Source organism: Octodon degus, unplaced genomic scaffold (assembly GCF_000260255.1).
Source record: "Octodon degus isolate 3935 unplaced genomic scaffold, OctDeg1.0 scaffold00018, whole genome shotgun sequence".
Taxonomy (NCBI): Eukaryota; Metazoa; Chordata; class Mammalia; order Rodentia; family Octodontidae; genus Octodon; species Octodon degus.
In genome coordinates this window covers 4,386,884-4,409,473 of record NW_004524594.1, presented here as the reverse complement: position 1 = coordinate 4,409,473, position 22,590 = coordinate 4,386,884, and the positions used below count along the sequence as shown (strand labels likewise).

The 22,590-nt window shown below is 44.1% G+C and overlaps 1 protein-coding gene across 2 annotated transcripts in view; it reads left to right on the top strand.

Moving 5' to 3' along the window:
* Ttc17 (tetratricopeptide repeat domain 17) overlaps positions 1-22,590 on the top strand; it is a 108,939-nt gene that overhangs the window by 50,797 nt on the left and 35,552 nt on the right. For both annotated transcript variants that reach the window (XM_023710703.1, XM_023710704.1), the window contains exons 17-19: positions 9,441-9,611; positions 18,916-19,175; positions 20,102-20,255. In XM_023710703.1, the coding sequence (XP_023566471.1) occupies positions 9,441-9,611; positions 18,916-19,175; positions 20,102-20,255 (585 nt within the window). The remainder of the gene's footprint in view (positions 1-9,440; positions 9,612-18,915; positions 19,176-20,101; positions 20,256-22,590) is intronic.

Genomic DNA, 22,590 nt, shown 5'->3' with positions numbered 1-22,590 from the left:
CCCCCCCCCCCCCCCCCCCCCGGTGGGCTGAGCTGGCCACACACACACATACACACACAAATTTTAAAAAAAAAAGACCAGAACTAAAGTCTTATTTTCTTACTTGAGTCCTTTTTCAGCATTAGCAGTGACTGCTCGACTTATAGCAGGAGAAAAGCAAAGCAATGGCAGGCCTTAAAGCTGGGTCCCTGGGAGACCCAAGGAGCCCCCTGTGCATGTAGACGTATCAGTTAAGAATGGAAGCTGGGCTGGTGAGATGGCTCAGTGGTCTAAAGCACCTACTTAGAATAAGCTAAGCAAAAGCACAGGGACTGCGGTTCAATCCCCAGCACCACATGCCAGCCCCGCCCCCTGGTGGGCTGAACTGGCCACACACACACAAAATAAATAAATATTTTCTTAAAAAAAGAATGGAAGCTGACTCACTGCCAGCTGAGTGTGCTGAGTCTGGCTACACCAACTGCACAGGCACTTTCATGTCCACCTCCTGGTACCAAAGCCTTGCGAAACAACCCACGGGGTCAGTTCTCTTTCCTGCATAGCTCCTGCTGTCCTGGTTCCGTGTGTGTGCATGCACCTACATTCTGCAGGTCTTCCCTGACTCTACTCACGCAACTCCCATCCTCCAGGGCCCACTTCTCCCTGTGACTTACCTGGCCCCTAATTATAAGTAATGTAGGATCATAGTAATGAGCCTTTCCTTCACTTCCTCTCACACAGCTGTCTGCCTAGACTCCCCAGCTCCTCAGGAGCAGGAATAGCTCTTTTATCATCTCCATACCCAAGCCCACTGAGTCTTCCACACCTGCCCTCTGCCTTCCAGTCTATGCTACATGAAATCTAGCCCTGTGGCGAATAACTGATGGTATTTCAAGTTTGAGCTATTCAGTATATTGAAGGGGTAAAAGTAATAAAGACTAATGAAGTTGTGTAGACCTAGTGGTTGCCTGGGGTTGTAGGAACCCCCACTGAATGCACACATATAAATACAGATCTCCTTTTAAAGTTTACACCTCCCACCATAAAAGAGGGGAGAGAAAAGGAAGTGTCTTACCCATTATAAGGGTAAGACAGCTAATAGATGTTCTCCCACCTCTAGGCTCCATTTTTTAGTGATAGTTACCCCAGAAAGTCCCTTTTGCTCCTCATTCAGAATTAACATTTGAGGGGCTGGGGATTTGGCTCAGTGGTAGAATGCTTGCCTGGCAAGCTGGAAGCTCTGGGTTCAGTCCTTGGCACCAAAAACAAAAAATAAACCTCTCCTAAGAAAAAAAAACAGTTCAACCAGAATTAACATTTGGGCCAGCGAGATAGCTCAGCAGACTAGGTGCCAGCTTAGGCAAGCACAGGGCCAAGATTTCATCCCGGCACCACATGCTGTGCTGGCCCTGCCCCTAGACGTGCTGAGCCGGCCACCGAGATCTGGTGTGGCAGTGCACACCTGTAATCCTCGCGCTGGGGAGGCTGAAAACAGGAGGATCACTATGAGTCTGAGCTGCATAGGGAGACCCTGTACCAAATACATAAAAATAAATAAAGAGTTAACATTTGTGGATAAATCAGTAAAGGAGGTCTGTAAAGTTTTGCTCCCAAGTAGTGGAGAAAATTGCCCTAGATTTAAAACCAGAGGTTTAAATTCTAAAAAAAAAAATGATAAAAAATAGTTCTTGCAGTTAATATTCCTTTATTCCAATATAATTTCTCCACAGTAAATTGTCTTAGTAAAGTTCTAATGAATGTTTAAGTTCTCTTGTGTGGAGATTTAATCTGAGCCTTCACGTGTGCAAGGCGGTTACACTGCCCAGAACTCGGATTCCGTTGCTGAAGTAGTGTCTGGCTCAGCTAACGCTGACGCTGCTTCCTGTGCTTTAGTTATTTAGGAGAACGCCACACGGCAAGATGAAGAGTCCATATGTGCAGCCAGTTCTCCTTTTCTGCTCTAAAAGTACAGTTCTGCAGAAACTAATTCAGCCCGGAGCCCTTGGACAAAACCATTTCCCTTTCTGTTTGTGATAGAGTATTCTCCACAATGGGCTTGAACACTATACTTTTGTAAAAGGGAAATGCACACCTACTTATGGGATGTTAGGCTTTTCTTTTTGTTTCCCGTCCAACTCTTTCTGACTCCTTCACCAGGAGATGCTGGCATATGCCTGCAGTTGCAGACTTCAGGTCTCCAGTGTGATCTCTTCGCTCTGTGCATTGCACCTTTACGGTCAGTCAGTGCATAACCTTACTGTAAACACCCCCGCGAAGAGTTCCATCCAGCAGTAACTGCTAAATAAGAACGTATCTGAAGGGCCAGTCCTCTTTTGAAACATGTGCCTCAAGTGGAGGAGAGTGCAGAGCCAAGGCGGTGCGTTGTCTTTGTTTGTCTCTCAGGCACAGTCATCAACAGCCAGTGTTTCCCGCAAAATTGCATTCTGTGTTCTTGCCTTAGCAACAGTTTCTTAATGGTGTCTCCCAAGAATCTCCATGTCATAGGACGGTTGCTCATCTCTCATTTTGAATACAGACATAAATTGACTTGCCCAGGCTCATGTGCGAGCCCTAACGAAAGGAGAATTTGAATTCACACCCTGGAACATTCCTCTTGGTGGAAGGGCTGCTGGCCTCACACTGCCCTTGTAAGTATAAATCAGAAACGTGTATCTGTTCCCAGTAAGGTTTCTTTCCTCTGGTGTTTGCCTGTCAATTCTGCGTGTTACTAGAGCCCCACAAGCCACGCAAGCAGTGGCTTCCTGATAACATTTTCAAGTTGCTTTGTGTAATAGTGTAAAGAGCTAAAAGACAGACTTGTATTCACTTCATAATTTATCCTACTACTTTTGTAAAAGACAGACTATATTTTACTAGAGAAATAAATACCATAAAATAATACTGTGGGGAAACATTATAATAAAATGAAACATATACAATGCATTTCTAAGTTACCTATTTGCAAAACAAAAAGTTTTATAACTGCATAGTTTTGAATGCAGTTTGCTGCAGAGGTAAAGGCAAGTCCTGCTAAAGGCGATTCATGCATGTTAGAAGAATCAAGGTAGGGGCCGGGGAAATGACTCAGTAGGATAAGCGCTTGACTGGCAAATGCAAGGATCTGAGTTCAATCCCCGGTTCCGCCAAAAAAAAAAAAAAGAATCAAGGTAGCTGCACTTTCCTTCCAGGTGCTTTATATTAATCGAATGTATCAGAAAGCTTCCTCCACGGTAGCCATTCTAAGATAGGAGACAGCAGAGTATAATCGATGCCTGTTAAAGCGGAGCTAACCACAGGCACACCAGCCCTGCCCGCTGCACACACTGAGCTCAGACTGCCCCGCTAATGCTCCTTTTTCTGCTTCGGCACGGATGGAGTCTGGCCAAGTTGTCCAGGCTGCCGCACGCCTGGCGCTCCTTCCACCTCACTCCTGCGCAGCCGCCCTGCTCACTGTTGGCAGCCAGTTCACCAGTCTGGAGACAGCTGGCCCTCGGAACAGCTTCCCTTGCTCTGGCCAGTGATCTAGTTCTTTGCACTTAATGCTCAACACCCTGGTGAAGTGGTGCTAGTGCTAAACTTAATTTGCATGTGAGGCATCTGATAGCTTAAAAGCAAGGAGTCCTGCTTTATTTTTTTTTTCCATTTGTATCATTTATTTTCCAAAATTTAAAAAGAGAAAATATCAAAAAGGGGTGGGAATCAAACATATGACAATCAGAAAATGACAAGCCCACAATACTAAATATTTACTTATATTTGCTTAAATGATTTGGAATAAAACACTGAAACAATATAGAAATCAGAATTTAAACATAGTGAGGATTCATTCAATTTGTTCTGAAATAAAATGAACTGAAATATAATAAATAAATTGATACCCATTTCTTTCATGTAATAATTATGAAGGTAGATGTCTCAATCAAATTCTACCTCAAGGGCATGAAGGAGACCTGCTTTACAGAGCTGGAAAACATGGCAAACAGGATCTGAACTTACATAATCTTCTAACTACTGCGTGTGATGCTGAAAAACTGGTGGCCGTGTCTTGACGTTAGCTTTACTTATTTGGCTCTTATAAAGTTTGATGCTTCTCAGTTCACATGTAGCATTTCTTCTTGTTGTTTTGTTGTATTTTGTTCTGTTCTGCTCTGCTCTGCTTTGCTGCTTTTTTTTTTTTTTCATGCTAAGTAAATTCAATCTATATTCTTTTCTTTTCTTGAAAAGTATCAGTACAGGGTCTCACTACGCAGCTCGGACTCATAGCAATCGTCCTGTTTTCAGTCTCCCCAGCACTGTGATTGCAGGTGTGCACCACCACGCTCAGACTCGGTGGCTGGCTCAGTGTGCCCCGGAGGCAGAACCCATGCAGCATGGGGTCCTGGGGATCAAACCCCGGACCTAAGTGCTTACCTAAGCAGCAACTTAGTCCACTGAGCTATCTCACTGGGCCTGCTCTGCTTTTTTTTCACACAGCATCTTCTATGTAATTCAGGCTTTTTAGGCTTGCCTTTAACTCACTGTGTAACCTGGCTGACCTTGAACTCACAGCAGTCCTTCTGCTGAGGTGACAGGTATGCAACACCAGGCTCAGCAGCACTTCTTTGTTATAACTATCTCTAGCAGAACCTAAGGTACCAAATGCAGGACCTATTTACTAATTTATACAGTTCAGAAGGTAAGTGTCCATTTATTTATTTTATTTTTAAAACAATGCAAAATAGTATTGAAAAAAAAATTACAAATGATACAGAATTTCACTAAACAAAATAACACAAATTTGACAGTATCTGTTGTATCACTTAGTGTTGTCTTCCAATTAGTTGTTCAGATTACCAGATATATGCAAGCAAAATTGGAAAGAGAAAGAAAAAAAGTTATAAGAAATTAAGGGCCAGCCAGATAGCTCAGCGGACTAAAGCACCTGTTTAAGCAGAGCGTAGAGGCTGGGGTTCGATCCCCGAGCCTGCTGTGCCAGCCCTGCTCCCAGGGTGCACTGAGACAGTGATTGAGACTGGTTGTGGTGGGGCGCACCTGTAATCCCAGCTCTTGGGAGGCTGCAAACAGAAGAATCACTATTGAGTCCACTCTACGTACTGAGACCCTATAGACCCTGTACTAAATACATTTTAAAAAAGAAAAGAAATGAAGAGAGAAAAAGAAAAGACAAAAAAATTAAAAAAAAAAAAAAAAGCAATAACTGCTCCTTTCCACAGACCAGCAGAAATCCACAGCTCGTCTCAGTAAGACCTTCCTTTTGAATAAGTTCATTCCAATAAGGGTCCTTTCAAATACATAGATGGTAACTCAACTCTAGAAAGTGGAAAGTATCTTCTAGGAGCTTTGTGAACAGAAGTGACATGAGCAGAAAGGTGATTTCCTGCCTCAGATGTGACAGGAGTTCCTGAGAACTTAGTTGACTTAGAGAAACTGTCTCGCCACCAGATAAACTGCACCTTTATCCCTCAGGAAACTTGTACTTGGCCGAGGTATATTAACTGCTTTTTTTTTCTAGGACACCCTGGTGAGATAGGTCCATGTTGACAACCCGGTCTATACAGGAGATGTTCAAAGCACCAGAAAGAGTTGATGTGTGATGTGTCTGTGATCTCACAGCACTTCCAGAATTGGAAATACCTTTCTTTGCATTCGTATAGTGAGTTGATACTTAAATTGTAGTCTCTGCTTCTGAGAGAGAAAAAAAAAAAAAACTCCTAGAATTTCAATTAGATGTTAAATGCTTGGCAAGCAAGTGTAAAGCACACATAGAAAAATGTTTGCATTTTCACTTGGGACCTTACTATCTAAAACATTTCATCTAAATCATGTAGTTCGTTTTTAAAAAATTAAATAGAAACATACTTCTGCAGGCTCGTCTAAGCCGCGCAGTCTCCTGGCATCTGCATCAGCAGAATCAGTAGGAACACACCTCGGAATGACCTCTTTCTTTCCAGGCATAGTCACGTTTCCTTCTCCAAAAATTTCTTGCTTCTTAAATGAGAGCGTCTTCTCCTCTGCCAGGAAGTGAAGTGTTTTTCCATATATGCAACTTTACTTCCCATTTGGGCTGACGTGAACCTTACTGTGGGCCTGAGCAGACCTAGTTCAGGCTGAACTTCCTCACTTCCCCTTTAGACCACTGCAAAAACTAATTTAAAAACTAGGCAGCTTGACTTTCTGTTGTTATCCTAGTACTCATGCAATCACACCAGCACTCTAAGCCAGTTTTTAATTGTTAGTATAAGAAGGTTAATATTAAGCGTTCTTTATCTTAAAGCATGTAGTTTTTATTTGATGATTTGATGTTGCCTACATGCAAGAAAATCCCCTAACTGTAACACACCTCTTTGGCCCTCTAGATTTCCTCCCTTGGCCTTTTCTGCTCTCCTTGGAGAGATGTTGTGAGTTGGAGGGCAAGGGATTCTTGGAATGTGCAGGGCTCACTTCAGGAGGGTTCCTAGGTTTGAGGCCTTGTGGGAGGACTAATTGTAGCATCAGGGTTTTATATACACCGTATGTTAGAAGTCCCACACATTTAAAAAGATAGAACCAATTAAATGTTTACAGTAAGAAAAGGATGAGAGAGAAACGAGATACAATGAACGGAGAAGAAAAATGACTCCAGAAAACTCAGAATTTCAGTAGGTTATTCCGTCACAGGTATGTCCTTTGCTTGGTAATGTTAAATCTTACACAGCACATGTCAAGGTGAAAAATGCTTTCATCAGTGCCATTGTTATTGTTATTTGATCTCTGCTTTTAATAGCCAGGCTTATTTATATCCCAATTAAGAATTGTCTCCGAGGAGTGTAGTGTTCTTTATAGTACATGATAGCCAGCTGGGTGTGCGGAGTTGTTTGTGGCCGTGACTCTGTTGTAATGTTTCCACACTTAGTTCCTCATCCCTAGCTGCTGTATATCAGATGGCAAAGACAGAAGTGGAGTCAAATCAGCATCCTCTGGCTTCTGAGGAAGGCGGAGAAAGTCAGCAGCCTCCTCCCTGCCACTCCTTGCCCATCACCCTTCCGTGGGTGACTGTGCCCTCGTACTGCCCGTGTCACTGTCCCACTGCACTCCTCATCACTCCCCACATACTTCCCTGTTGAGAATTCCTGTTGCCACTCTGCCTGCTGCGTTACTCTTCCCGGCCTCCTTTGCTGCCTTCTCTCCTCTTTGTTAAGGGCAGCACAGCAGTGAAAGCCAGGAAACTTGGGGTTAGGACAGACCTGATCCAGACCCCACAGCTACCAGTTACTGTTGGACTGTAGGCCAGTTGCCGAAATTTACTGGTGATCCATTTCCTTATATGCAAAAAAAAAGGGGGGGGTTAATAATATTTCACAAGGTTTTTATCGCAGATAAATGGAAGGAAAAAAAAGAAGTGCTTAACAAATGTTGGCCCCTTCCTTGCACTTGGCCCTATCTAAGCCCATGTGTTCTGCGGCTTGTCTCCCAAACACTCAGTTGGCCCAGCACACTGCTACCTGTTGTGTTGTTTACCTGTCTTCTCAAGTTGTTCGAAAGTTTCTTAAACAAGAAAACTCTTAAAGTGAAGATGCCTCCCTTTCTGACATAACTTTGCGTGTAGTCGCCTCAGACATGCGTGAGTGTAGAACTAGAAAATTGCAAAGCAAATCCCGAAGCCTGGGGTCCCCTTACTGTATGTTTATTTCTATGGAAAAGTTTCTGGGTTCATTGCACTTCTTGGTACAATAAGGGAAGTAGCTGAGAAGTCCGTTCTTCAATTATGAAACATGAAAGGAAGCCATCAACACTAGAAAAAGGCTCCTTGTACATCCATCACTGCAGAGAGTGCTTGGTTATATACACACATCTCTCTGAAACACCATTCCCTAAAAATGCAAGCTTTTAGAATATGTTTGAAGGGCCAGCGAGACAACTCGGCAAACTAAACACCTGCTTAGGCAAGCACAGGTTCAATCCCTGGCACCACAGGCTGCTGGCCCTGCGCTGGGGCGCATGCTGAGCCACCAAGAAAGGGTATGGTGGCGCACGCCTGTAATCCCAGCACTGGGGAGGCTGAAAACAAGAGGATCACTATGAGTCCGAGCTACATAGTGAGACCCTGTACCAAATACATTTAAAAAAGAGAAAGAAAATATGTTTGAATATCCTGGTCAAGGAGAACTGTTATTTGTACAATCTCAGCCTGATAATTGTCCTCTGATAGGAAGTTTATACTTTTCCACCAACTGTGTGTCTTCAGTGACAGTGTAAATATGACATAAAGGAAGAGGAAGGTTCCTTGCTTGTCAAGCCAGAGCAGCAGGAATAAACCAGGGACAGCAAAGGGACCTGGGATAGTCCTATAACTGACATGTCAGATACAAGATCCTAGTGTTCCTTTACCCAGAAAATGGCCCCTGGGTGGAGCTAAATATTGGGGGGTTTGTCTACATTAACACACACTCCCTGGTAGGATCAAAACCCTTTGACCCATGATCAGTGTACAAATACACCAAAAGGAAACCATTTTGTATAACTGTGTGCTCACTTTTGAAATCTTTGTCTCCAGGGCTGGGAAGATAGCTTAGTGGTCCAAGTGCCTGCCTGGCAAGTGCAAGGACCCAGGCTCCATCCCCATTACCACATGCCTTGGCGGTGCTAGAACCCCAGGGGTGCTGTGCCAGCCACCAAAACTGGACATGGTGGAGCATGCCTGTAATCCCAGCACTGGAGAGGCTGAGACAGGAGGATCACTCTGAGTTCAAGCTGTGTAGTGAGACCCTATACCAAATAAATAAATTTTTTTATAAATAAATATTTTTTAAAACCCTTTGCCAACAAAACCATAGTAGAAGTCACTCAGTACATGTGTTAAAACAGTACCAAAAATGCAATAATTTCATTCAAGCTTTGATATTTTGTGCTTAGATAAGTCTTAAACCACATGACCAAACTTGCATTCTGAAAGAAAAATAGGAGCCTTTGCTATACCACAGTCTTAAATATGGAAATCTCTGCCATGACCCTCCTATAATTCCTTGGTTTTTAGTTTTTTATGATCCCTCACCTTTGGTATGTCTTATTTTATCTGTGATGCAAGAAAAGTACCTTGCTTTGATTTGTCCATCTCAGGCTTACTCAGGTAACTAATAGGCCATGCCTCACTTTGGAAAACAAAGAGAAGAAAAATGTTTTCATGATATTGTTAACTTCAAGGAAATATTTCCCAGCTGTTAAGAAGGGAACAGTATCGTGGGGCTTGGTCCGTGTGGTCAGTTTTTCTCCCCAAATGGTTGGTACCAGAACCTAGCGGTTGAAACTCGGACTTCAGGGCACAGTCTGATCCCAGACAAGATCTGGCTGTGAGAGTGGCTCGTGCTGGAGAAACACTAGCGTTGTTCGCTTTTTGTTCTTCTTGATATTTTGGGCCCTTGTGTTATGGGTCGGTGCAAGAGAGATGTTTCTAATGTGATCTGTCTGTGTCTCTTGTCATTGAGGTAATTGTCATGAGACAGCCCTGGACAACAGCCATGGCAAACAGAAATATTTTGACAACCCACAGTCCCTGGATGCTGCCGAAGAAGGACCCTCTGAAAGAGGAACAGAGGAAGATCCTGGAGTCTCTGTTGAGAATTCAGGGAGGGGCCCTGATGCCTTTAGACTTGAAAGTAAGTTGATTTGACCTGAGCTGTGCTTCTGGGGAAAAATCAACTCTCAAGCTTTGAGCTCAGCTTTTCTCTCCCTTCAAGAGTTTGTTCCCTCTTTAAGAGCCACTCGTGTAGAAGCTCAAGCATGAGCTCTACTTATAAACTGCTCTTCTCACTCTCTTTCCTTTCACCTCAGTGTTGTCTTTCTCTCAAACAAATGTGACTCAGGTATGGCCTAGTTTTTCTCAATATCAGGACTCCTAAGTCATGGGAGAGTTTTACTAGCCCAGTAAAATTTGAAGATTGGGACTAATGGACGTTTCCTCCAGGCCTCCTCAGATTCCACTTGATAATACATTTTGAACTCTGCACAATTTCCTGCTTCTGGAAACTCCTCTCTTCTCAGCTTCCAGAATCCCATGTTGTTAGCTCTTACCTATCCTCAGGTCATCTTTTTCAGTTTCCTTCCGTTAGGCTTTATTCTGCGTTTTCCTTGTTGGGGTTCCTAGTATCCTAGCGGTGGTCTTAAATTTTCTTACCTTTCTTTGTCTAACCTCATAGGAATTTCACTCCTTTAAACGCACTTGTGGCTCCTAATCTGTACTTTTAGTCAACACATTCTCTGCAACTCCTAGTGTTATTTTGACAACCCACAGTCCCTGGATGCTGCCGAAGAAGGACCCTCTGAAAGAGGGTCAACACATTTTCTTCAACTCCTAGTGTTATTTCCTCTTTTTAACATAAAAATGTCTTCATGTGCCACACCTACTTTAATATTCCCAAAATTGAACTTGACTTTATTGTGCCCTATTTCCTCATCTGTTTGCAATTCCTGTACTCTGGCTATCTGTTAATGTGCCGCAGTCACCCAGGCTGCACTACATCCAGTTAGTCTCTTAGGCCCTGGTGAATCCGTTATTGGTGCCTTCTGCCATTGCCTGAATTCAGACTTAATCCCTTTCTAGCTTTGCTGTTCCAGTGATCTCTTATTTTGGTTTCTTGGCTCTAGTCTGTTATTTTAGTTTATATACCAAGAGAAAAACATATGGAGACAAATGACAAGAGAATACAATATAAATGATACAGAAATTTAAAATCAGAAGCAGACACTGCTCCTAATATTTTGTGTGTATCAGTCAGCTCTCCCACTGCTGGCAGAACACCCAGCACCTACAACTTACGAGAGAGGTTTCAGAGGATTCCCCCGTGGTCATCTGGCTGCCAGGCAGTGTCACAGTGGCAGAAGGGCATGCCCAGTTCATGGCAGCCAGGAAGCAGAGCAGGGGCAAAGTTAGAGAAGAGGGCCCAGGCCCAGATAGGTTGCCGAAGCTCACACCTCCATGCCTGCCCCAGACACACCCTGAAGTATGCTTTTTTAATTGCCTAGGTAGCTCTAGAGCCAGCCAAAATGGCGTGCAGCTTAACTCTCACAGCTTGTGTCCACAGACTTGTTTCTAAAATGTATTTCTGGTCAGGTAAGTTGCCCCAGCTTTAAATTTTCCAGTGGTTCTCTTATTACCTGTTGGAAGAGTCAAGAGGTCTTGGGGGATGCAAGGCAGTAGTGGCCCTCAGTTCCTCTGCAGCTCTGTCACCTAGCACACTAGGTGGCAGGAAGTACACACTTGCGCCCTCTGTTCCCCTTTCCCACTCCGCCTGTGAGCCTGCCTGTCTCTCGGGCAGGCCGGTGTGTGCACTTGCACCAGATGGCCGGCCTCTGCACACATCCCCAGGACCCAGTTCAGGTGGCACTTCCGTTGTGAAGCATTTCAAGCATTTAGGTGTTCTATTGTCTCGCTCCTACTTTTTTCAAAGCACATTTTATACACATTAATTGCTCTTATGTCTTATCTCCCACCAAAGGTTGAGCTTCGTATATGCTGTGTTCTATATAACTTTATATTCCTTGTGCATGCAAATATTTGTTAATGAAATAATTTCCTTCCTGTATACACAATAACATGTAGCAACTACTGGGGAGATGGCTCAGTAGAATAAGCGCTTCCCTGGCAAGCGCAAGGGTCTGAGTTCAATCCCCAGTTCCACCAAAAAAATTAAAAAAAGAAACAAGCTGAACCTAAAAAATAAGAGCACTGCTTAATCTCTTATCAGAAACTATTGGGGTTTAAGGAAATTAAGGCCCACTTACCAACTGAGAAGAGATTTATTCATAAAGTGTGGTTTATTCAGTTTGTTCATCCCAGTGAGATAAATTCTCTTTGGACTCTGGCAATGTTATGTCATTTTTTGGCATCAGGATACTCACATAACTAAATGAATACCATGAAGTTGTGGGGCATACTGAAAATCAACAGAGGAAAATTGGATAATGTTAGGGAGACTTTATTCCACATGTCTTTAATGACTAAGACATTTCTCAATACTGAATTAGCCTTTTTTTTGGGGGGGGCAATTCAGAATAAAACCCAACTAAAATGTTGTTCTTTGTCTCCCTTCTTCACAAACATATCATCACTTGAAATGACAGATTATAGTATCATAGTCTTACATTACTATAGTTCCGTGTTCCCTGTGGAGTTCCGTTCCACCTCACACTGGGGATAAAAAGAGCAGTGGTCCTGCCTGAAACAAGGTACTCCAGGTCCCGTGAGCAGCACACAGACCTTCCCCTTGGGGCCCTTTTCATGCTTCTAGTTCAGTCCACAGCACGATAATGACTGTTCCCTAACTTCACTGTCAGGTAGGAGCTGCTCTCTGCCCTGTGTCTGATTCCTGGGAATCTTTTTCTCATTCCCTAAGTACTGACAACAAATCCATGCAGCTATAGCTGTAAAGTTTACTGTGTGCACGCAGGAGACCGTCTATAGTATAGCTAGCACAATCAGAAAAGCTCTCACTTTTTAATAGAGATAGTGCATTACAATAAAAGCCAAGCATAGACATTAAAGACGTTTTGAGAAATGTAATGCAGGGGAAAATGCAAAGAAAAAGAGGTAGGTCCCTCCAGTATCAATTAGCTATTACAGCTACCACCTTTGTGTGGTACTTTGTAATGTCCAAAGTACTAGGAATTGTTGACTGTCTCTGTGAAACAGTAGTAAGCCATACATGGGTGAGAAAATTGAGACTTGGCAGCTGGCACCCCCTCCTCCAATCCACAGCAGGTGATGTGCATTATTCTTTTACCTGCGATTCTCAGGAAGAGAGGTTTAATGGGGTACAATTTTGGGGGGTGGCTTTTGGGGTCTGGTTTGTTTTGGGGTTTTTTTTTGTTTGGTTTTGGGGGGGGTTTTGTTTTTGTTTTGGTATTTTGAAATGGTCTCCCTATGTAGTTCAGGCTAAAATTTTTTAATCAGTAAAGTGACTTAAAGAAAACTAATATCTGCTACTACCATTATTTTATAAAACAACATTTGAATGTCAGGAAAGTACAAAGATGATCTCAAAGTGAAGGTCAGTCTTCATCAAAACTACAGCAACAAATATTCATCAAAGAGAAAAAGGTGTGTTTAGATGTCCTTTTAAAAACTTTATCATTTTGCTAAAGATTGATGAAAACTTTGCCACTGATTAAAATCACTGCTGCATCGCATCTGGTCTTGGGTCCTCCCTGACAGCCCCAGTCCATGTGAGAAAGAACGCAGGTGTGCAACTGGAGGACTGTCATGTCCCAGCTCTGCCACCTGCTAACTGTTAAACAGCTTTCTTTACCTTGTTGATTTTAAATTGAGTGAACCAAAAAATGTCCCATATGGCGATTTTGAGTAGTTCAGTGAAAAATCTTCAGAAGCATTTATTTTTTGTGCGTGGTACAAGATAGAATCCAGAATGACCTACTGTACACTTCAGGACCCAGAGACCGCTGGTGAGCTAACTTCCTCACAGCACGCACAAGTAGTAGTTGCTCAATGAACAGCTGTTAATTAGAGAACCCTACCTTGTCCGCACGCTCATTACCAGGGAGTCCCTCTTCGTTTTTCTTGGTTATCGTGAAGCTCTCTGTTTTTTTCTCACTATACTGACTCACTTAAAAGAAGGAATGTTACGGAAGTTAAAGCTCATGATTATTATTTTTTGCTCAGAAGTAAATTTAACTACCTCTGAGTGATTTCCTCAGCCTTCTGTGCTTTCTGATTACTGGTTTGAAATTGTATGCTACTATTTATTATTAAATTATAAGCCAATCTGCAAGTTTGCAGTCTCACTTCAAATGGGATCACTGCCCTCCCAAGAGAACCCTGGGAATGGCCAGGTAGATAGCTCAGTGGAAGAAGTCCTTGCCTGGCAAGCACAAGGTCCTGAGTTCGGTCCCTGGTACCACAAGAAAAAAAGAGAGAGAGCTCTGGGACTCCAGACAGCATGTGCAGGGCCCTCTGCTGGTGGGGTCCCACTCCCTCAGGGGTCCCTGTCAGAGGCGAGATGTGCCTGCTCTCCTCCCAAAGCCACAGCTTAGCACTCTGAGCTCTTGGTGTGGTCTGCAGGAGATGCTTTGTTCCAGACTGGAAAAGCCTATGCTTTGCTGCTTGTTTCTTAGGATGTCTGACTGCCGTTTTCACTCACCATCCACCATCTCATTGAGGCTCACACTCATCTTTGCATCCTTGGCGCCCCACTGCTCAGCTTCCAGGGTTGGTAGTGCTGGGTGTGGTGAGACGCAGTCGTGTTCCTTGGTGCCCCGGTGTCTCTCTCCCTCTGCGTGGCATCCCTGTAGCATCGCTGCCTGGCTTCCGCTCCCATCTCAGGCACCCTGACCATGGTCTTTCCCTGGGTGGCCCCTTCCATCTTCACCTGTTCGGCTCTTTCCTTGTGTGGAGTTGAAGTACAGCTTTTCCTTTCCTGTTTTGCCAACAGACTTCGTGCTCTTCTCAGTGTCACATGCCCTTGAAGATGACTATTGTTCCTGCCTGCCCCTCCCCCATTTTAGCTTCCTTTCATCTAAAAAGTGTCTTCTTTAGCAAGTTATCTTATATTATGGCTTCTAATTTTTTTTAATTTTTATTTTGGTTTTTTGAAACAAGGTCTTGATATATGTTCCAGACTAGCTTTGAACACACTGTGTAGCCCAGACGGACCTTGAACTTGTGCCAGTCCTCCTGCCTCAGCTTCCAGAGTGCTGGGATTCCAGGTGCGCGCCACCACATCCAGTGTACGATGACTTTCTGTCTCATTATCATCTTTGAAGTCCTCTAGAATTTTTCCAAATCTTTCTAGCAAAAGCCCTTTGAAGCCCCAATTTTGGTCCAGTGTATCAGCCACTGCTCTCGCCACCGGAAACACCCTTGGCTTCCCTGGTTCTTCTTCACTGAAGGTGCTTCAGAGTACTTTCGCCGAGTACATGTCCTGTGGGTGTGCTCTGTCAGGGAAAGCTCTTTAGTGGAGGTGCCCGGCCTCAACCTGCACCTCAAGTGCGGTTGGCCTGCTGCAGGCCATGCTGGTCTGCCCCGTAGTCGGCCAGGGCCACAGCAGCTCATCCCCATCTCTCAGCACTTTTCCTAGTGCCTGGGATTAGATTGCATCCAAGTTGGAACCATGAACTCATGCAAACTTTACTCGCGACTTCTCAATATTTATTCTTCTTCCAGTGTGAAAATGGTACCAGGTATCTTAAGAAGACAAAATAAAAATAGAGATGTGGGTCTCAGTCTCTGTGTTTATTTTCTGTCATACCATCTGCTCCCCAGGCAGCAAGCCTGAGTTGTATTGCTTTCTTTAAGCATAATTGAAGTCTATCATCCTGCCCCTCTGCCAAACTAGAATTCTGGTTTTCCAGCTGTAGAGGGCCCCGTACAGGGTAGTTTCTACGAAGGGCAGTGCCTGCGGACGTCTCCTCCATCCCTTCTAGTCTGCCCTTAAGCTCCATGGGTTGTGCCATTCCAGCCTTCATTTATTAAATGACTTCATGACAAGTGTCTGACATCCCAATTCCTCTTCCTGTTGGACTCTCCTAGCTCTGTGTCTTCACATTCAGACTACAAACCTGCATTCACATTGTAAAAAGCCCGTATTTCACAGTAGACTGTAGAATATTCAAATCATCTTTAAGCCTACCATGTTACTCATTTTTTCTCTACCTAGTCTTCACATATCTCTCACTCTCTCCTGCCCCTTTTAAAGAATTCTCTTTGTCGTCGGCCCACTTTTAACTGCGAAACACTGTTCTAACTGGGCTTCTTACCTTCTGTCCTTTTTTACCACTGCTTCCCCCACCCATGATTCCACCTGACTGCTACCCCAGCTCCAGCGTGCAGCACTGTAATGGCCTCATCTTGTTACTGTTATTCTGCTTAAGAAACAGGGTTCCTTAGCAATGCGTCCTCTTCCTGACATTCCCAGACATTCTGGATGTGGCCCACCGTCCATAAGAATTTACTACTGTCTTCACATGCACTCTTGTTCTGATTAATTTGTTTTTTTGATTGTAAGTATTTTAATCAAATAATGTAGCTGTTTTAAACAGGAAAATAAATTGAAGACAACCCATTAGAACAAAGTAAAGGATTACTCTATTGTAAGAAGCTGTAAACAAATGGAGGCCATGTCCAGCCGCACTGGACTTCGGCCCTAGACTTTGTTTGCGATCCACAGTGCCTCCACAGAGGCCCTCCTTACTGTAGCTGGGCGGGTATAGGAGCCCACGCATGCATGCTGCGTAACAAGAAAAGTCGCTCTGAAGAGCGCCTCCCAGGCCCTGAGCCCACGCTAGCTGTCCTCACCCTGCTGTAGCAATCTGTCTGCCTTCCCCTAAAAAGGATTTTGTGATTGTATTCAAATATTTTTCCTTTTAAAAAGTAGATTGTTCCATATATGTAATTTTATGTCTCCAATTTGATTACAAATCAGTTGTATTTAATTCTTCAGGATCAGAAACATTCATACTCTGTTCCTTCCCAAACAGCTAATAGCACAGAGATACATAGTAGGTTCTAAATAAATAAATCAGGTTTTTTCTGATATAGCACATTGATCATGACTGATTCCTAGCCTGCAGGACATAAATATAAAAATAAGAACAGTGCTGTTCTTGAGGAGTCGCAATCACCTGGGCCTGGCAGCCTTTGCAAAGGCCTGCTGGCTTCCAACAGCGCATGCCTTAGTCTCCCCGTTCCAATATTGATGTCCACTAAGGAAAGGCCCTCTCACTGAGAATCATGATGATGACATCTTACCATGGGGGGGGGGGGCACAGGGAAGCAGTGGCCTTTAGGAATGAGGGTGCAGAACTTCCACAGATAAGCAGCAGGATGCCTTCCAGTTCGTACTTAGTAAAGGGAGAGGCTTCCAAACACATACAGTAGCGGTGTGCAGCTGCATCTGTGCTCTAGACCAGTAGTTTACCCCCAGGATTCCCTTGCCAAAAGCCACTTCTTCTGCTTTTTTTTTTTTTTTTGTGGAACCAGGGGTTGAACTCATGCCCTTGCACTTGCCAGGCAAGCACTTATTCCACTGAGCCATCTCCCTGGAAAGCCACTTCTTCTGAAGCTTGTGTTTTTTCACTGGGCTACATCTATTACAAACCCTTTCTATGTCAGTACTTGGTACAAGGAGCCCTTTGCTAGCCATAAGTAAGGTAAGGTAGGAGAAGTAAGGTAAGATAGGAGAAGAACCTAAAATGCAGTGAAGAATAACTAGGGAGAACTGTGCAGATGAGATTCTGTGCAACCCTTCTGCTTACGTTGCCACATGGGGTCCCGGTAGCAGCCCTGTGCAGGTGCTTCCTGGGTGCGCTGCAGAGACATTCCGCATCACACAGTGGCCCAGGCAGTGCCAGGGTGTGATGCCCAGCTGTGTGCCTGCCAGGCTGACAGCGCCTCAGCAGGTGGCAAGACACACCTCAGCATACAAAGTCTGCCAGCAGGACAAGGCAAAGGCAGGAGCAACAGGTTCTCAAGACCTCACAAAGCACATTATCTCTGAGTCCCCAGTAATCCCTCCCACAACCATCTGGCTCAGTGCTGCCCCAGGTTTAATGCTGAGCATTGGGGATGTCCTAGCAAACAGAGGAGCTGAAAATTGGACCTCTGTCTGCCTGCATTTCTGCAATTGGCTGCAGGATTTCGGCAGGTAGCCACTTCCGTGTACATGACCTAAAGGAGAAGCTTCGGCAAACTCCTATTTCAGAACTCAGTTAAAAATAGTAATTATAAAAAGCCCTAGGAACCAGCATATTTGTTTAGAAAACAAAAGAACATAACTTGAAAAGAGAACATTTTGTCTTGGCTTACTAATAAATACGTGAGCCCTGTCATTTTTCCAAAGAAGAATAAGAAAGCTTTGCAATAGCACCCCAGCCTCCCATTTTCTGTAATGAAACATGGGACAGAGACGCCACCAGAGCTGGAGTTACGCTGCTGGCCCTCTGCAGGTATGGCTGAAAGCATTATCATTTTCAGCTGTGCTGGTGGCCACAGTTCTCACACCAAGATCCTCAGAGACCACACTGAGCCTTCTTAGAAGGGGATCACCCTGTCAGCACCATCAGCATGAGAGCCCTGCATTGACGTAATTATCCCTGCCATGTCAGGCACCCCTGGACAAGCCCGAATCACCACTGAACGGTGTTGCCCTGGAGCGATAGGCTGACCCTTATCCCCGAGAGCTGCAGCTTGATGGCTCACACAGCGTCAGCCTATCGTTCCAGGCAACACTGTTCAGCTGGTGATTCCCCTAAGGGGGAAACTTGGTGGGTAGAGTGGCCTTTGTGAGGGAGTAAAGGAAGCAGTGCGTCCTCAGAAGAGGGTGTTTGCTACACCACTGCAGTGAGACCCGTCATGGGAGTCTTTATTTGCTTGAGCAACATAAATTTTACTTAGTAACATTTTAGGAAAGAATAGTAGTACATTGATATCACGCCCATCAGCCTTTATGAAAGTGGAAACCTTCATGTGGAATTAGGATAGTTCTTTTGTTAAAGAAATCCTCGTTCAGGGAAGGCGGTTAAGCCAGCTATATCAGCTGGACCTGCAGCTGTCATGTTTCTTAACATTGGAATAGAGCTTGAAGAAGTCCTTATATTAAATAAATTACACTCTCATAGTAAGCCTCATCTTTATCATCTACGTCTTGTATACAGAGCAAGTGGATCTTCTTTCAAAAAGCAATACATAGCACACGGTTTTCATACTCACTAGAGACTCTGACTGCCTACACTCTACCTACTGCCACTGTTCTTAGCCAGGCTTTTGACCAAAGCTGGATGACAAAGTGATGCTCTGTGAGGGATTTTGAAGATACCAGGTGCATTTTTATGAAGGTAGGCTGCAAAGGTGCCCCAAAGCAGCCCCGAGGCTTCTCTAGGAGTGGATTAAAGTTGCACGTGCTTGAATGAGCTCCGTGGGGCTGCTGTAATACACTGGTCCTTGAATTTCAGGTACTGTGGTTGAGGAAAGCAATGGTTCAGACGAGATGGAGAGCTCAGATGAAACAAAGATGTCAGAAGAGATCCTGGCTTTGGTGGATGAATTCCAGCAGGCGTGGCCCCTGGAAGGCTTTGGGGGAGCTCTAGACATGAAGGGGCGACGTCTGGACTTACAGGGCATTCGGGTCCTGAAGAAAGGTCCCCAGGATGGAGTGGCCAAAAGCTCTTGCTATGGAGACTGCAGAAGCGAAGATGATGAAGCCACAGAATGGGTAAGGGCTTGTGGGTAGCCCTAGGATGGTACCGAGTCTGAGAGGGCTCAGAAAGTACAGGGGCTGAAGTTGCTATGGGGCTTGTGTGCCACTACTTCTGCAAAGCCTGCAGGCCTGGAACTTTTCAGTGTCTGCTGTATAAGGATTGATCATTTTGTTCATTTTGTTAACCTTTTTTTAGTTAGACCTTTAAGAATTAAGCTTGCTGGGTATGGTGGCACATGCCCGTAAACCAGCACTGGGGAGGCTGAGGCAGGAGGATCATTGTCCATTGAGAGTTGAGGATCAACCTGGGCTACAAAGTGAGCTCACTACATAGATCAGACTCATAGTGATTCTCCTGTTACCCTCCTGAGTGCTGGGATTACAGACATGCACCACCACTCCCAGTCTCAATTTCGTCTCTGCACGCCCCGGGGGTGGGGCCGGCATGGTACTCCAGGGATCAAGCCCTGGCCGCTGCGCTTTGCCTAAGCAGGTGCTTTAGTCCACTGAGCTATTTGGCCGGCCCTACAACTATGCATTTTAAAATTTAGTTGATGCATAATAATTCTACATATTCATGGGGTGCATTGACTATTCCAAGTACGCCATATACAGTGATCAAATAATAAGTTGGGGGATGGGGAGATAGTTTGGCAGTCTAAGTACCTGCCTGGCAAGCACAAGGACCCAAGTTCCATCCCCAGTACCATATGCCGTGCCAGCCTCAGAACCCCAGATATGTACATGCCTGTAATCCCAGCACTGAGGAGGCTGAGACAGGAGGATCTCTTGGGAGTCCAAGCTGGATAGCAAGATCCTATATCAAATTAAAAAAAAAAAAAATCATTACATTTGTACATGCATTTGGGTTATGCTGAGGGCCACTGGTCTCCACAGTAAATGACAAATCTGATCGTCCCTAACACGTTTGTGTTTCATAGATTACATTCCAGGTCAAACGAGTCAAGAAACCCAAAGGAGATCATAAGAAAACGCCTGGGAAAAAGGTAGAATCGAACCAGGCAGAAAATGAACAGCATCACCAAGCAAACCTGGAGATCACGGGCCCAAAGGTGGCATCTCCGGGGCCGCAGGGTAAATTCCATTGTTGAGGATGCCAGTTTCTTCTTTGGATTTCACTCTCGTTTCTCACCAAGATGGCTTTTGGCTTAGTACAGTTCAAATGAGAAGGGCAAGGGGCTGGAACTGAGCATTCCTGTAAAACGTCCATGCTGCCATTTACTTGACTTTGTAATCATGAACTGTTTGGCTTATAGTCTTACCACTTCCAGGTAAATAGCCCATTTGATCCAGTACAGCAGCCTGGCATAATACGTATGAAAGTGTGGGTCGGGGACAGATTCCCTGGGCTCAGACACCAGCTTTGCCGTTGCTTTTCTGTTTCTGATTTTTCTTATCAAGGAGATAGGTGGCTTTTTTTTTTTTATCCAGAACCAGGGATTGAACTCAGACCCTTGTGCTTGCCAGGAAAGCACTTATTTTACTGAGAAGATAGGAATAGGGGCCGGCGAGATGGCTCAGTGGAATAAGCACTTGCCTGGCAAGCGCAAGGGCCTGAGTTCAATCCCCGGTTCCACCCAAAAAAAAAGAAGATAGGAGTAATGATCATATCTGCATTAGAAGATGCAGTGAGGGTCGTGTGGCTTTGTACACATGAAGTGTGTTAGGCACTGGGCGTATAGCCCTCGGTGAATCGTAGCTCTCGTGTGTGTGTGTGTGTGTGTGTGTGTGTGTGTGTGTGTACCAAATACCTCCTTCAAATATTGGATAAATGTTTTACAGCTGTTCCCCAGCAAAAACCCATCAACTTCCCCTCAAAGTTGAACAGGTACTTTCAAGTGCTCAGTTATCCTGACCCTCATCCCTGGGCCCCAAGTAAAGGGCCAGCGCCTTGAATCTGGTGAACTTTTTCTTCCAACAATTAAATTGTGATGGTAGAATTCCTTTTAAAAATGTTATTTTCTTTTAAAGGGAAATTTATTTTGTCTTTGACTGAAAATTCAGTTCATTGAAATGTCTTAGTAAAGCTGAGAGCAGAGGGCACATGATAAAAGAAGAAAAATGGGCTCAACTTGGCTAGACACAAGACTGAGCTTGTGGGAAATCCTGGACACCAAGAAGGGCATTTGTCATGACGAGAGGTGAAAGTCTTGAGTCACTGGTAGTGTTGAGGAAGCTGGCATATGTGAACAGGTTATAGAAAGAAAGCAATGCTTCCCTCTTCAGGCCTGTCTCCGGATCCATGAAAAGTATACCCCAGTTGGAAACTATAGAGATGACATTCCTGGGTTAAGCACTGGATATAAGAAGTTAGAATGAAAGAAAATTGAGATGAATATTTACATGCTCTTAAGGTGGAGATTTTTCTAAGGCAAAAAAGAAAAACAATAAAATTCTGGCACTAGAAAACCACACAAGATAAAAAGATGAAAGAACTGACCATAATTTATGCAGAGTATATCCATACACATATGCAGTATATGCTTAACTAAGGGTCCAGGGAGATGGCTCAGTTGAATAAGCACTTGCCTGGCAAGCACAAGGGCCTGAGTTCAATCCCCGGCTCCACCAAAAAAAAAAAAATTTACATATATATATGTATACGCTAATGAAACGATACTGATACCATTTAAAGAGTAGCACCTACAATTTAGCATGATAACTATATCTTTTTTGTTTTAAATGTATTTAGTACAGGGTCTACAGGGGCTCACAACACAGATCAGACTCCTAGTGGTCCTCCTGTTTTCAGCCTCCCAAGCGCTGTGATTACAGGCTCATGCTACCACACCAGTCTCAGTTGCTGTCTGTGCACCCCGGGGGTGGGGCCGGCATGAAAGCTACAATATCTTAATTAAATTTGCACAGCTTTGCACACATACATGGCCCTAAAGATGTGGGAAGAGTTTCAGTGCAGTAGCAGCAAGAGGCATGCGGACAGAAGGAGTAGGGCAGCGTTTCTGCTTCTTAAATTGTCTTTCAAATGTGTAACACCTAGTGACAATTAATGAAATGAGTTTTGAGGTAGTTTTACAAGATATATCAGAAAAGTTTAGAATATCTAGTAATTCTGCTTGTACTAATTTACCCTAAATAAATCACCTTACAGATGCCAAAGATGTAAATAGAAAGATATGCTCATGGGGTCACTTACCGTAGGAAGAGGTTATAAACAACCTTAGTATGTAATTGCCTAAAGAAATAACAGCATGTCCATGCTGTAAACTATGCAACCAAGATATACTAAGTGAACAAAAACAGTTTATAAAATAGCAAAAGGAATACTCTAGGTCTTATAAAGTGATAAATATGCTGCTTTGTCAACTACATTTTCCCCTATTTCTATGCCTTTGAAATTGGGATACAGTTGATTATGTCTTATACACTAGCTGACAGGGTTTTTCCTATC